The 13,133-nt window shown below is 44.3% G+C and overlaps 2 protein-coding genes across 14 annotated transcripts in view; one reads left to right on the forward strand and one right to left on the reverse strand.

Moving 5' to 3' along the window:
- kmt2e (lysine (K)-specific methyltransferase 2E) overlaps positions 1–8,161 on the reverse strand; it is a 50,499-nt gene extending 42,338 nt beyond the window's left edge. For 8 of the 13 annotated variants that reach the window (XM_042300401.1, XM_042300397.1, XM_042300394.1 and 5 more), the window contains exon 1: positions 7,789–8,111. The gene's annotated coding sequence lies outside the window, so the exon portion shown is untranslated. Of the gene's footprint in view, positions 1–7,788 lie in introns of all 13 variants that reach the window. The other 5 variants (XM_042300391.1, XM_042300396.1, XM_042300395.1 and 2 more) reach the window with 2 other exon arrangements.
- Positions 8,162–11,759: 3,598 nt separating this feature from the next.
- Positions 11,760–13,082, forward strand: LOC112217056 (NADH dehydrogenase [ubiquinone] 1 beta subcomplex subunit 2, mitochondrial). The gene is made up of 4 exons (XM_024377304.2): positions 11,760–11,923; positions 12,269–12,413; positions 12,552–12,644; positions 12,969–13,082. The coding sequence occupies exons 1-3, from the start codon at positions 11,838–11,840 to the stop codon at positions 12,624–12,626; spliced, it is 306 nt and encodes a 101-aa protein (XP_024233072.1). The 5' UTR covers positions 11,760–11,837; the 3' UTR covers positions 12,627–12,644; positions 12,969–13,082.
- The last annotated feature ends 51 nt before the right edge of the window (positions 13,083–13,133 follow it).

A 13,133-nucleotide genomic window follows, 5' to 3' on the forward strand; every position in this document is an offset into this window, starting at 1 on the left:
CGGCACCAGGGCCAGACACATTCAAGACACACAAAAGGGGGGTTGGAAAAAAGGCTAGAGTACAGTACAGCATTCCTGACTAAATCTGAGCGCTGTGACTGCCATCCGACGCTCCTCCCACTTCCTCTAGCGGAGCTGTCTGTCACACGGGACCAACATGCCAAAAAAAGCAGAGGAAAAAGACAAACACTCCCTCACTCTTTCGCCACCTCGCTCCTTCTGCCCTCCCTCGCTGTGCCCCATCCACCCCACCCGGATGTCTCTCTCCACTTCCTAAATAAACCTCAGAGCATGGAAGGGAAGGGAGTGCCGCAGACAGGGCTCCTAATTACAAAGAGTCTGGAAGAGAGAAACAGAGCATGGTGAAGAAGGGGAAAGGAGAGGGAGAGTACAGGAGGGAAAGGGGGAGGGAGAGTACAGGAGGGAAAGGGGGAGGGAGAGTACAGGAGGGAAAGGGGGAGAGAAAGACAAAGCAAAAAATGTTGATGGCAGAACACTAGCTAGTCAAGCGAGGAGGAAAGCTGTGGTGCTTTTGTCCCCCACTCCCCCTTTCGTTCTGTCTGATGTTCTCTCATCACAGATCTCACAGCGCTGCAGGGAGCCTTCCAAATGATCCATCTACCCTCTGTTTGGGAGAGGGGTGGGGGAGGCACCCAAACTCCTGTATGGGCACTAGGGTTCCTCTAACACAGGCACAGCAGCCTTCTGAGACTACGTGTGAGAGTAGAGCAGAGACTAGAGCTGAGCCCACTCTCCCCCCTCTTCTCATTTGCCCTCCTCCCTTTCCCAATCCCCCCTCCTCACTAAGGCCTCAGTCACATCATTGTGTGGGGGAATAACTTTCCTTTTCAGACAGACCAGTCACTGAACTGCATTCAGCAGGGAAAACACACACACACTCGTGCTAGGCTAGTTGGAGCCACCGTATGTCAGAGCTTGTTTTCATTGAGGCTCTTTGGGCCAAGTCTGAGTGTTTGATTTTGAGCCGGGAGAAGAGAACGATGGACATAAAGACGGGCTTCTAACAGACGCCGCGTTCCTCCTTCCCTCAGTTCCCAACAGAGCTGAAGTGACTTCACACCATCATCCTAGGCTGAGTCATCGCAGCAGCCAGCCATGAGCGCACACACCAAAATAAAGACACTCCTATACACTGGAAAAAGACACCATCAGAATGTCACAACCCTACCTTTCACAGTGCCCAAACAGGGCTACTCTCTGCATCAGCTGTCCTGTCCTTCATTAATCACAGTGCCCAAGCTGCCAGGGCTCCCTCTGTGCTTTACCTCTGAAGGTGAAGCCATACATCAATAATACAGGACATTAGAGATGTAGGCCTACATTGTGTGTATGCGTGTGTTAGAGATTGGGGGCCACCAGTGGCGAGTAGATAAGTTCTACTGTGATGTTTACCATTGACCACCTATCGCGCAGCAGCAAACTGCACTGTGTCCAGACCCAGTAAAAGGCATTGGAGAGAGAATGATGTTGCTTCGTCCACATCCACACTCTGCAGAGTACACTAACCAGCAGACAATGGCCCCAGGCCAGCACTCTCTGTGTGTGTGAGAGAGTGAGTGAGAGACAGTGGGCCCTAGAGGCTACTTTATACACATCAGCCTACACACTTTGGGCTTGTACCCTGTCAAACGAACACACACAGAGGGTAAATGAGGGATCTTCAAAAACAGGGATTTTTGCATCTCCCATCTCGGGTGCAGGGTACAGCCACACAGCCAGGGTTTTCAGTGCAGTACAGCCAGGTTCTGACAGCTGGTCTGGGGCGGCCCTGTTCTGGCCTACTCTCCCTCAGTACACCCTCCTCTCCCTAGCACAGCACCATTTGACATTCTTAAATTTGATAAGGATGATCGATGACAAACAAAATCATTGATTTGCGTCAAGCTCGCCTGTCAACCTGAGTGACTCAGTCTTGTCTATATTAGGAAAGAAAGGTCAACTGCTCAAACCAAATAAAAGTGAGACTTTTAGGCTCAAGTCTAGCTTTTCTGTGCCTGGTGTTAATCGTAGGCCTAGGTTTTTTTTGCCCATATTGTGCAGCCCAACGTGGCAGTGTTGCAATTATCTCAAATGATTGCAAGAAATGCTGAAATTATTTTTGGATGAGATTGAAAACAGTATAAAACAATCCGAATAAAGAAAGACTCATTGAAATCACCCTAGGGCCTTGCATGACTCATAAAGCTTATGTACAACATTTATTTAAAAAAACATGAAATACCATTAAAAAAAATTGTGATATGATATTTTGGCCATATCGCCCAGCCCTGGTCAGAGACACTCAAGCCAAATTACAGCACTGTTCCATGATCAATTTCACACCTGGCTCGCACTGGCGTTATATCACCAACCACTACATTCACCCTCGCCTCCACTGAGTCTACCCAGTACTAAGTAAGTAGCGTTAGCATGTAGCACAGCAACAGGAAGTGGGCAGGGCTAGGGAAGTATCAGGATTGCTATTGCAGCAGTCCCAGCCCAGGGGCACCTATTTGGGAGGTAGTCTAACTAGCGAAAGGCCCATTTAAAGGGATCCTTTACAGCCGCCCAGCACCGCAAAAAAACAGGTTACCTGAACCCTGTCTCCCTCTCGTGTGTGACCTATGCGACTGTGCTGGGCCTCAGAGCAAGGCCAGCCTCCTATGAGCTACTAAAACCCTGACTCTAGCTCTACACAGAAAGGGAGGACACTGGAGGCTTAGAACCACAGAGCCAGGCAGCCCCACAGGGTAAAACTACCCAGGCTGGCAGTGTACTGTTGTCAGCCAGCTATATCTATACAGATGATACAGTTTCAGGATGGAGTCTGTTATTCTCCAGGGACAGAGGGAACAACACAAACAGCACTCTTTATAGTGGAGGACGAGGCAGGCAGAGAGGAAGTCAATAGATTCTCACCAGCACCATTGAGCTATGGCCTTCTTCTGTCCTACCCAGCACTGCGTTCGATACAGCAGACTAGCAGTAAACATCCTGTTTTGTGAACTCCTTCACTTCCCCCCTCTGTGGCCCACTGTCCTGGCTATTGGCCGCTCGAAAAGCCTTCATAGCTTCTCTTATTGAGCCCTTCATGGATGTGTGTGTGCGCCTGGGGTTGAGGTGAAAGGAAAGGTGTCACCCGAGACAGTAGCGAGAGCTCCCTGCCACGCACTCCTGTCCCCCAGGGGGGAGTGGCAGGCAGGCAGGCCACTTCTCTGTGTCAACACAGCCAGCGAAACACACACACCATATCAGGTATTTACAGCTGTGTAAGAGTGTACAGAGAGGGGGCACCCACCAGGGGGAGTGAGGAGAGGGAACCAGAGAAGGCAGTGTGAGAGGCAATTTGAATACGGCGCAGTTAGGGAGGCTTTTAGAATGCTATGAGACTGTGACATGGTTATAGTAGCATGACTGCCACGAAGCAAGAAGCGCTCCAGCCCCGTGCATGGCATCTAGCACCAGGACAGAGCAGAGGCCACTGTCCCTTTAAGAGGAAGAAGAGGTAGGTGACTGGGGATTGTGTATTATATATCAGCTTCTGATTAGACACAGCAGGACCGCTCTCATCCAGTATTTATAACACGTCCACACAAAATGGAGACATTTTTGCTGTATTCAGAGAGGCCAACGTCGAGGGAAACAGTAGTTTTTTTACTGTGCCAGCTACATCCATACACACAGGCCTCGTTACTTGTAAGAGGATTCCAGCCTGCAGCGGTTCAAACCGGTGTCTATTTTACTTCCCGGCATAGGCCCACGTCTCCCAGGGCCTCTCTGCATCTAGGTCTCCACTGCATGAGTGATATCACAAATGTAGTATGACATCATTCATTTGGTGGAGGAATCCCACTATGCAAAGATAAGCTGTGGAAAGACTAGAGGGAGCAGTGTACAGCAGTCTGAGGCCTTACTTTACCCCCACTGTTGACAGGCATTTGTGAAACAAGCACCTGTGTCAGTGAAAAGATCAGGAGTCACAAGCAAATGCGTGCCTGTATCAGAGTGTCAGCTGTGGCAGCGAAGATAGCCTACACAGCCCTCTCACTACGCTCCTCTAGAGAAAGAGAGCAGCTGCACAGCCTCACTGTGGGGAAAACTGAAAACACCTCTGCATCCAATGATTTGTCCTCTTGCCATCGAATGGCAGAGGGGGAATTAACATAACCCTCACCTCATAAGGACACAGAAGACTAATTAGTGCCGTCTTGGAGAACCAAAACAGAGTAGATTAATGTCAATCTCTCTCGGCAGCCTCCATCCAAGATGGCCACAAATCCAGATAATTTTCTGTTTGCTTAAGGAGGAGTCTCTTCTTACATAGCTATGGCAACATGGGGTCATGAGGAGAAAAAAACACGGGGCGACTGTCTCAAACTGGCATTTGGACAGAGGCTGCCAAAGTTTGCACCACAGAGAAGTATCCAGCTTCTTGGGTTCGTCTCACAGGCCAGCAGAGAGGAGGGAATGGAGTGGTGTAGAGCTGCCTGCCTCACACCATCCCAAAGCTAGAGCCACCATCAGGGGACGGGGCCATACTACTGTGAATGGGGCCTGAGCTGATGGAAAAATGTCACAACACATGAAAGGAAAGACATTCACTGTCAGAAGATTGTTTGGGCAAAGTGGAGTCATGTGTGCATGTGTGAGGTGTAGCCAGGTAGAGTTGAAAAAGCCTTGTTGGGGGACTTGGGTTCTTGTTATTTCTATAAGGAGTGATATAGAGCTACTGGCTGTCCAGCTGTGTGTTATCATGAATTTTCAACACTGTCACCAACCAAAACAACAAAAAAATCTGGCCATTTATTTTCATTGTTGGGTTATTTGATGACGGGCATCTGTTCTGAGCCTGTAAGGAGCTGAGAGGGGGGGGGGGCAAGAGGAGGGCAGCAGGTCTTTGTCAATGTCAAAGGGAAATAACCAAGTCACGACTGTTGTTTCATTCCCCCTTCACAAAACTCAACGCCTTTGGCCACCAGGTAGGACTTGAGAAACTGCCTTTTTATCTATTCATGAATTTAATGTGAATTAGGCAAATTTTCCAAATTGGAAAATACAATTGAGACAAATTAGCCTGTTCCAACGAGCTAGGCCTAACCACACTGAAATCTTCCTAGCTAATTGAATGACTGAGTTTCTAGTACTAGTCATACCCTAACACTGGTAAATATTACACAAGCACATAGTTCCAGCCATGACACAAATCATTGTTGTTGTGACCTGCTTGTTCTATGGTTCATATCCACAATCAGTATAATGCGTTCCTCCTCAGTCGAGCTGACCTTTAGATAATTACTACTTAACTACATTGACATGCTTAGCCCATAAAATAACATTGATGTTTCATGAACCTACCATTCGACCACAGTAAGAGAATTATGAGATGTTAAAAATGTCCGTCTAGTGCTTTCTACAAACACATGAGTTAGACTAGTAGCCTACCTACTGTTAAATGTGGTAACTTAGTCCAACTTGCCAGAAAAGGGTGGGAATGTTTAGTGTTGGACAAAGTATGAGGTCAATGAAGAGTGGGGGTGGCAATAAACCTCATATTGTTCTTTATACAAAGTGCTGCGTTTGTATCCTGTTATGCAACTCCTCAATATGACATGTTAATAACTCGGCCAAATTCAGCAACTACAATACATCTGATCTGACGTATATTGCGTTGTAGTACAATCTGTATATACACCCTGCTCCTAAAATACAATGCATCACGAAACACAATATTAGCAAAGAAATGTGATTGAACGACATGAGGGGGGACTATTAGCTAACCAGACAGTTGGCCAGCGAATCTCAAACTTGACCTGACAAGTGTATGTTTGCATCAAACGCGGACATTGTCATTATTTAAATGTACGACAGAAAGCTGTCTTTAATAAATCTATCCCATTGTGCACTAGCTTTCCCGTGAGTGTGTCGGCGCTGCAGTCAGCTCAGCCGATAGGGGTGTGGAGGGCTGAACATAGCTATTAAATTACCACAACATCAAGCCAAGCCGCCATTTTCATAGCGCTTTTCTAAGGACAGCGAGAAAACCGTGTAACTGGGGGACGGACCCTCGCCACGAGAAGAAAATCCCCAAGAAAGCAATCAATCGTCTTTCAGACATTCTTACTTAAGTATCAATCTGTCGATGCCGTTTCTGTGTAGTTATTATTTGAAAAATGTAGAATATCGTCTAATTTAGCCGGCTGTTTAGCTAACGAGCCATGCTAGCTGCAATGGCTTTCAAAGATACAAAACGTTGGCTAGCGAGTCTCGACAAATTAACCATTGTCTCAAGCTACGTAGCTAGCGGCTAACAAATTACATTGGGCCTCTGTCTTGAAAAAAATACATGAGTTATTGTATCAATATTTGAAGCTTGTACTACTACCCGACTGCTACACCAGTTGTAGTACTTAGCTAGCTAATATTAGCGTTCGAACTGCGGTAAACGTCGTTACGCTGGCCAACGAGGTCTTTAACATGGAAAGATTAGCTACCTAAGCTAGTTTAGTAAGGCAACTTGGCACGTCATGGTGTGAACAATGCGCAAAGTTCACACGCTTGCTGAATATACATTCTCGCATTTAATGATTTCCCTTTGAAATAACATTGAGACAATCTATTGTAACCAATCGCACAGTTTAAACGGTCAAAGAGGCTACATTGTCAGTGGAGGCAAGATTCCCCGATTTGAGTATGCCCCCTCCACTGAGGTATGGTCCCCTCCCCCCACGTTTGCAGCAGTTAAACCACATACCCTCTGAATCTAAATTAAGGGATATAATGCATTTGTCAGCTAGCAACCAAATAGAAGGGTGGGAGTTTACCGGTCCAATAGCCGTTTGTTCATCTCGTGACTGAGGCCTCTAGTTTTATATCTAAAAAAGCATTTACACAATTGTGGACATGCGATTTTACTTTGAAAATAAATATTATGCAACTACAATTTCCGGAAATTATACGTAGTCTTTAGTTATCTAGCTGTATATGTAAACAAAAGCCCTGTCAATGCCCTCTGCGCAACACCACATTGTGTGGACTTGTTGGCTAGTTATTAATAAACGGAAATAAACCATAGGATCAACAAGAAGTGCACTTCCAACCACATATGAAAATCTGTAACTAGATAAAGAGAACGGATGTGTTAAACCAAGCCAGTCGAACAAATACTGCAATACAATTCATGATTTACTTGTTCTGTAAGTACATTTACCACTAGCCTATTGCATGTGAGTAGATTGGCAAACTGGCCATCCTTTGGGGGCTGGTTGAAAAAGAGAGCGGGGTAGTTTTTCATGCCATCTAGTAAACGTTACGTTCGACTGCAACAGCATACTGACATTGCAGGTAAAGCTAACTAGCCAAAAGTTAATGTTTGATAAAGTATTGATTGCCTTGCTCTTCATTAACAAACAATCCAATTCAGAAGCAGCAGGTTAAATCTAAAATTCAAATGCGCTAACGTTAGCTAGCTAAACACTGCACTGTCTAACTAGCAAATGCTAAGTTGCTAGCCAGCTAATACAAGCTATCGTTACACCAAAACAACCCTAATTCAGGACTAAAATTCTAAATAAGTGGCTCACTTATATTAAAAACCAACTGATTTGCTACGAGATAGTTAGTTATTAACTAACATGTAACTATAGCGCCATCAGCATCCACGTAGCTAACGTTACTAGCTACAGTAGCTAGCCATGAGAAACCAAGTCGGTAAGCTGGCTAGCTAGACTAACTTGATGAGCTCTTGAAACTAAGACAACGTATGAGGTAGTTTTAAAGCGTTTTACTTACAGTTAAAGTCCACTCACTGTAGATACCCTGAATAAAGAAACAGCGACCTGGGTGAGACCCCCGTCGCTAGAGCCTCGCTCTCTACACAACCAAAACAATAGCTACTTCACTCCACACTGCGGCTCCATAAGGTTTAACAATATTTACACTGATAGCAGTCTTCTTGAGACTCCCCCTACTGTAATTAATTTTCGTTGCTAGTTATTGGAACCCAATAATGACAGTCAGTTCCGAACCGTTAAAATTGTGTCCTACCTACGCCGACTGTTGGAAATTAGATCCCCTCTACCCTGTCTCTTTTCCCTTTGCAAAAATGGCGGCCCTGGCAGGACTACCGTGACTCCGCCTCCTCCAGCCCATCAACCCCTAACCCGAGCCCCGCCCCTACACTCTCCGGGGTCTACAGCCCAAGATTACAGGGGCTATGTGAAATGAGATGGCTACATGCGCGTTCACGCGTCCGTGCCCTGCCTGTTCTGTAGTTTTGTATCTGTAGTCCAAATCTTGCCACTGTATGATGCCACCATGCAGGATTTATGTGAGTTCAGTTGCAGAGAGTTGTTTCTAGAAAATGACATATATAAACTCTTTCTTATCCTAATTTATACAATATTATCTTCAAACTTAATTTATAACAAATGTAAACATTCATAGGATTGGTAAAGAAAGAACATCTCAGATTGTGTGAGCACAGCATCTCATGTGTTCAACAACTAATTAGAAATGAATCCAATTCCATGAATAGAATAATACCTCTTTATTGTCAATTAAAACATTTCATAACAATGTACAATTTCCTTCAACTGCTTGAAAGATCAAGCAGCATGATGCAACACAAAATTACAATACATGACAGACACCACAATACAAGGCAGACTAAACTCATGTACAACTCCTGTATGTAGTGTTTATTTTCAGATCACGTGTTTTCTTTTCAACATGTATCTGAGAACAATTTGTACACTTTGATGTGTGAGGGGGTAAAATTTGCGTAGTCAGTATTTGACATGGGCAGAAGTTTACTGGAGCGGAGTACCGGCACTTCAGATTATCTACTGCTTGAGCTCCCCCACCTCCTATAGAATATTATCTCAACGTATTGTGGAGCTCCTGCACCTAAATATAAACAGTACCCAAAATGAGTACTAGCACCTCCAGTATTTCAGTCCAAGTCAAGCACGGTGTGTGTGTGTAGTCAATGCCATTTCTTAGCAGCCAAGGACAAAGTCCTGTTGCTTTTATTACTTCCTCTGGAGGAACTTGTTGAATTGTCAGCCCTTTCCCTCCTGTTTCGCACTTCTCTCAACTGCAAAGCAATCTGATGTGCTTTTGTCAACCATATGACCGATGTCTGACACAGAGACATACCATGTTCTACATCTATGTATGTCTGCCATCTCACCACCGCTCATGTCTCAAAGATTCCTTCATTCAAGTGCTCTTTTCACTTTTATCCTACTGCAAAATGTGAAACTTTATTAAAATAGTAAAACAAACAGAAATATATTGTATTGTCACTGAGGTCCATGTCACGCCTTCTGTATCTGCTACAGATAAAACAAACCCATGAATGGCAATTATTAGGCCCTAGTTACCAGAGTTTGAAATTAGCATCTAAATCTGTTGCCCAAGGCAGTAGGAGGAAACAAATATCTTATGTAACCCACTTACACAAGAGCCCATTCTTTCTTTGATTTAACTGAAGGCAGGGTGGGTGGCAGGCAATACTGACCAACAAATAAACACAATCTACAAATGGAAGCATCATGTGCTATTGTTAACAAGTACATTTTACTCTTAATTGCTGTTACAGTTTTCCAGTCTTTCAAAAAAAACTGCACTGTCATGAATACATGTTATATGTCGGCCTAGTTCAATATTACTGACAACAATGCATATAGGCTACAATGAAGAGGTCAAGGCAAACGGATCGTTGCATATGTAAAGTAAAATGTCTCCATGTCCAAAAGAGGTGCGTCCAACTGTGCAACAATGTATCTTAAAATCCGTTGGACATCAGGGTACGTGTCATTCGAATTAAGGCGAAGATACAGTGGCTCCTGCGAATCTTCCAATCCTGTTCACATATACAGTCATTGCCTGTTCACATGACATTACAGTTCGACCTCCCCTCCCCCACTGAGCTCTAGCCAAACCGCATCCCCGCGCGCACGCGTAATACTGAAACAGGGCTTTCTCGCCTGTTGGTTGAATCAGATCGTCTTGACAAAGTAGATGAGCCTTCACAACTGCTACAACTTACAATCATTTTCGGAAATCTTATAGCGAACGTAGGTGATATTGTACAGCAGTCGTTGGGCTATAATACGGTATATATATTTTTTATTTTATTCAGAGTGTAGGGTTTTCATTATTACAATATTTGGAGACGTTATCAAGAAGTTACCTAGTCGTTTCCGGGCGGTTTGATTGGGATGAGGCTTCGGTGGTTAAAATCTAGGGTTCTCTCCTTTTCGCAAAATGGCGTTCTTGTTTTGATAGATTGACATTGCTCTCAGCCAATGATGCATGAATTGGCCTGTTTTTGCAGAAATGGTTGGCTTCTGATGACATCATTCGGACATCGGTTGTAGGCGGGTTCTGAGCTGTGAGGGGAGAGTGGCGCAACCGGAGAATTTGCAGGGCCAGGCGCCATTAGGGACGAGGCAAGAAAAACAATGCATTGATTGAAATGCAAAATAAATATGGGATGAGCAATTTATTGCTGTTCGACCATAGGAATTACTCCAATTAATTCGCCATTCAACGTATTGTATGCAGAAAGCTATAGATCACTTTCCGTATTTTTGTTAAATTGCAACAACGTAGCTGGTAGCAAATAAGATGGCGCCTGCTGTTAGCGATCATGCACGTGCATAAAGCGCACTGACTAGGCGGCGGCACCGCGCGCACTCTCGAGAGTAGCGCGGAACCATACTATACTGTCTTGGCGTAAAGTCTTGTTGTAGTTTATACTGTATTTATGTATTTCCTATTTTGCTATTTAAACAGAGTTGCAAACTGATGAGCCAACTTATCTTTAACTACATAAGTCGAAACATGGATGGATGGATTTACGGTCATTGTCTATGAAAATGTAAAAGTGTCCAACAAAAGCTGAACTGAACACTGGCATGAAAGGGAAGAAACTTCACATTTTTGCAGGACTTTAAACTAACAATTCGATTACAGCTGGATACATTACAACTGATGGAACGCGAAGTTAATCGCAAATTTGATATTTTAGGAAGATTTTCCCCAAGGACAAAAGCAACTGACAAACCGCTTAGCTGTTGATAAGGAGCATAGCGCTTTCCGCCATGTTGTCCCACTCGGTTCTCAGATTCATTAATCAGTAAATGGCGAATAGACTCTTCACAATTATTCCTCTCTGGGATAATTGTAATTTAAATGCTCATTAACCATTTGTACCTGTCTTTTGCCACTTGATTTTTCATTAAACCTGACTGCCGTCTTATAATTTCCCTCCACCTGAATTTACTATACTGGATACAAAACAAATGGACTGCATTTTCTGCTACTGCGCACCACTCACCCATGTCCTTGGAAGACATGTAAACAAAGGAAGGAGGTGCATGACGTTCCAACATAAAACCTGTAATGAAGAGGAAGGGAATTGGAGGGACTGCCATGGCCACCAACCGTCCTTGCTCAGTTGTCAGTTTCTGAACGTTTGCACAGAAGCACGCATGCATTAATTCACCATGTCACAACACAATCTTCCAGCATTACATTTTCATATGAAAAATTAAATACACGTTTTCCCCAATATTTCCTATACGATTCCCTTTTAAAGTTTCATACATGCATAAAAAAAGACTTCTGTAACTACCTAATATACATATACACGTATATAACGGGCTTTGTCTCCATCTAGTGTGCAAAAGTGGAAACGGCAGGAGTCGATCAATTTTCTGAACAACCCTCCATCTCGACCAATCATAGCGCTCGTTGTTTCTTGGTCGCCTTCTGTGTCAAGGTGGAACGACATTTTGAGAAAACAGCACTGGGGGAAGAGAGAAATAACTATGTCTTCTTTAGGAAGGGCCATGGGTGTCCTTAGGGCCGGGATGCAGCTTCTTACACGTGGACCTCAGAAAATAGTAACCCGAAAGTAAGTAGCGTTATAATGTAAACGTTAGATAACAGCTAACTAGCGACAAAAGGTTGACTTCAATATCGTCCTTCATAATTAAACTATCAAGCACACGTCAGCTGTACACATATTCGTGTTCACATACATCACTGTCTTCTTAGCTTTAAACAGTAACGTTAAGCTATAGCTTACAACTAGCTAGCAGTCTGGCAGTAGGCATACCAAACAAGTGTCCAGAGGTAGGCGCCATGATCAGATGTTAACCCATTGGGTTGTTGGTTTTCATCAAATGTGTAGAGCGTAGCTACATTATACTGGTAAACAGTGATACCCTCAGTGCTCTGGTTTTCTGTTTCCTTTCAGAGCTGGTGGTGGACCACACATAGAGGCCCAGTACAGGCAATTCCCACAACTCACCAAGAGCCAGACATTCCAAGCTGAGCTCCTCAGCAGTGCCATGTGGTTCTGGATCCTGTGGCACTGCTGGCATGACCCAGATGCAGTGATGGTGAATTAAATGTAGATTAGGCTCCAGTTATAGTTATGCCCTGTCCAATCTAGTTTTGCCAGTTCATAGAGGAAAAGATGGAGAGAAAGCCGGTGTCCGTCAAGCAGACTTAAAACCCCATGATGCCTCTTCTCTCAGGGTCACTTCCCATGGCCTGATGCATCCGAATGGACAGATGAGGAACTGGGGATCCCAGCTGACGATGAGGAATGAGGTGCCCTCTACCCCCAGGTGTGCCTTTTGTCCTGACCAGTACTGTACTGCTGCATCCATCTTCTTCACAGGATCTGTGACACATCCTCAAGGGATGTTTGTCAATGAGAATGTCTTGTCCTCTGATGAAAGATTGTGTCCATCACAACAGTCATAAGTTGTTGGTTTTATACGTATTTGCATTAGGATGGGAAATGGAATGCCTATTCTGTAAGTACAGTAATGATTGTTCATGCACTATAGCCCTTGTGTTAATATGCCCATTTCAATTAGGTTCTTTACTGTGGCATTGTTTGAAACCATAGGTGTAATTATTTTCTAATAGTATTTTTCTATTTCTAGACCTTGTGTGTGTGCCCAGTCGCTACCCGAGTCTACCTGGTGGTCACAACGGTGTCCCGAGAGGCTTTGTTGTACATAGACCAAGAAATAAAATTCAATTTATTCTGAAACATATCTTTGGGGTGTGTACATATAGAACATCAATGACTGTATAATAACTCCTAG

Source organism: Oncorhynchus tshawytscha, linkage group LG17 (genome assembly GCF_018296145.1).
Source record: "Oncorhynchus tshawytscha isolate Ot180627B linkage group LG17, Otsh_v2.0, whole genome shotgun sequence".
Classification (NCBI taxonomy): Eukaryota; Metazoa; Chordata; class Actinopteri; order Salmoniformes; family Salmonidae; genus Oncorhynchus; species Oncorhynchus tshawytscha.

Bases quoted from the DNA above. Each gene is read 5' to 3' on its own strand.
- LOC112217056 (XM_024377304.2), top strand. From the start codon at position 11,838: ATGTCTTCTTTAGGAAGGGCCATGGGTGTCCTTAGGGCCGGGATGCAG. The intron at 11,924-12,268 runs GTAAGTAGCGTT...GTTTCCTTTCAG, and splicing joins CAGAAAATAGTAACCCGAAA to AGCTGGTGGTGGACCACACA. The intron at 12,414-12,551 runs GTGAATTAAATG...CTCTTCTCTCAG, and splicing joins ATGACCCAGATGCAGTGATG to GGTCACTTCCCATGGCCTGA.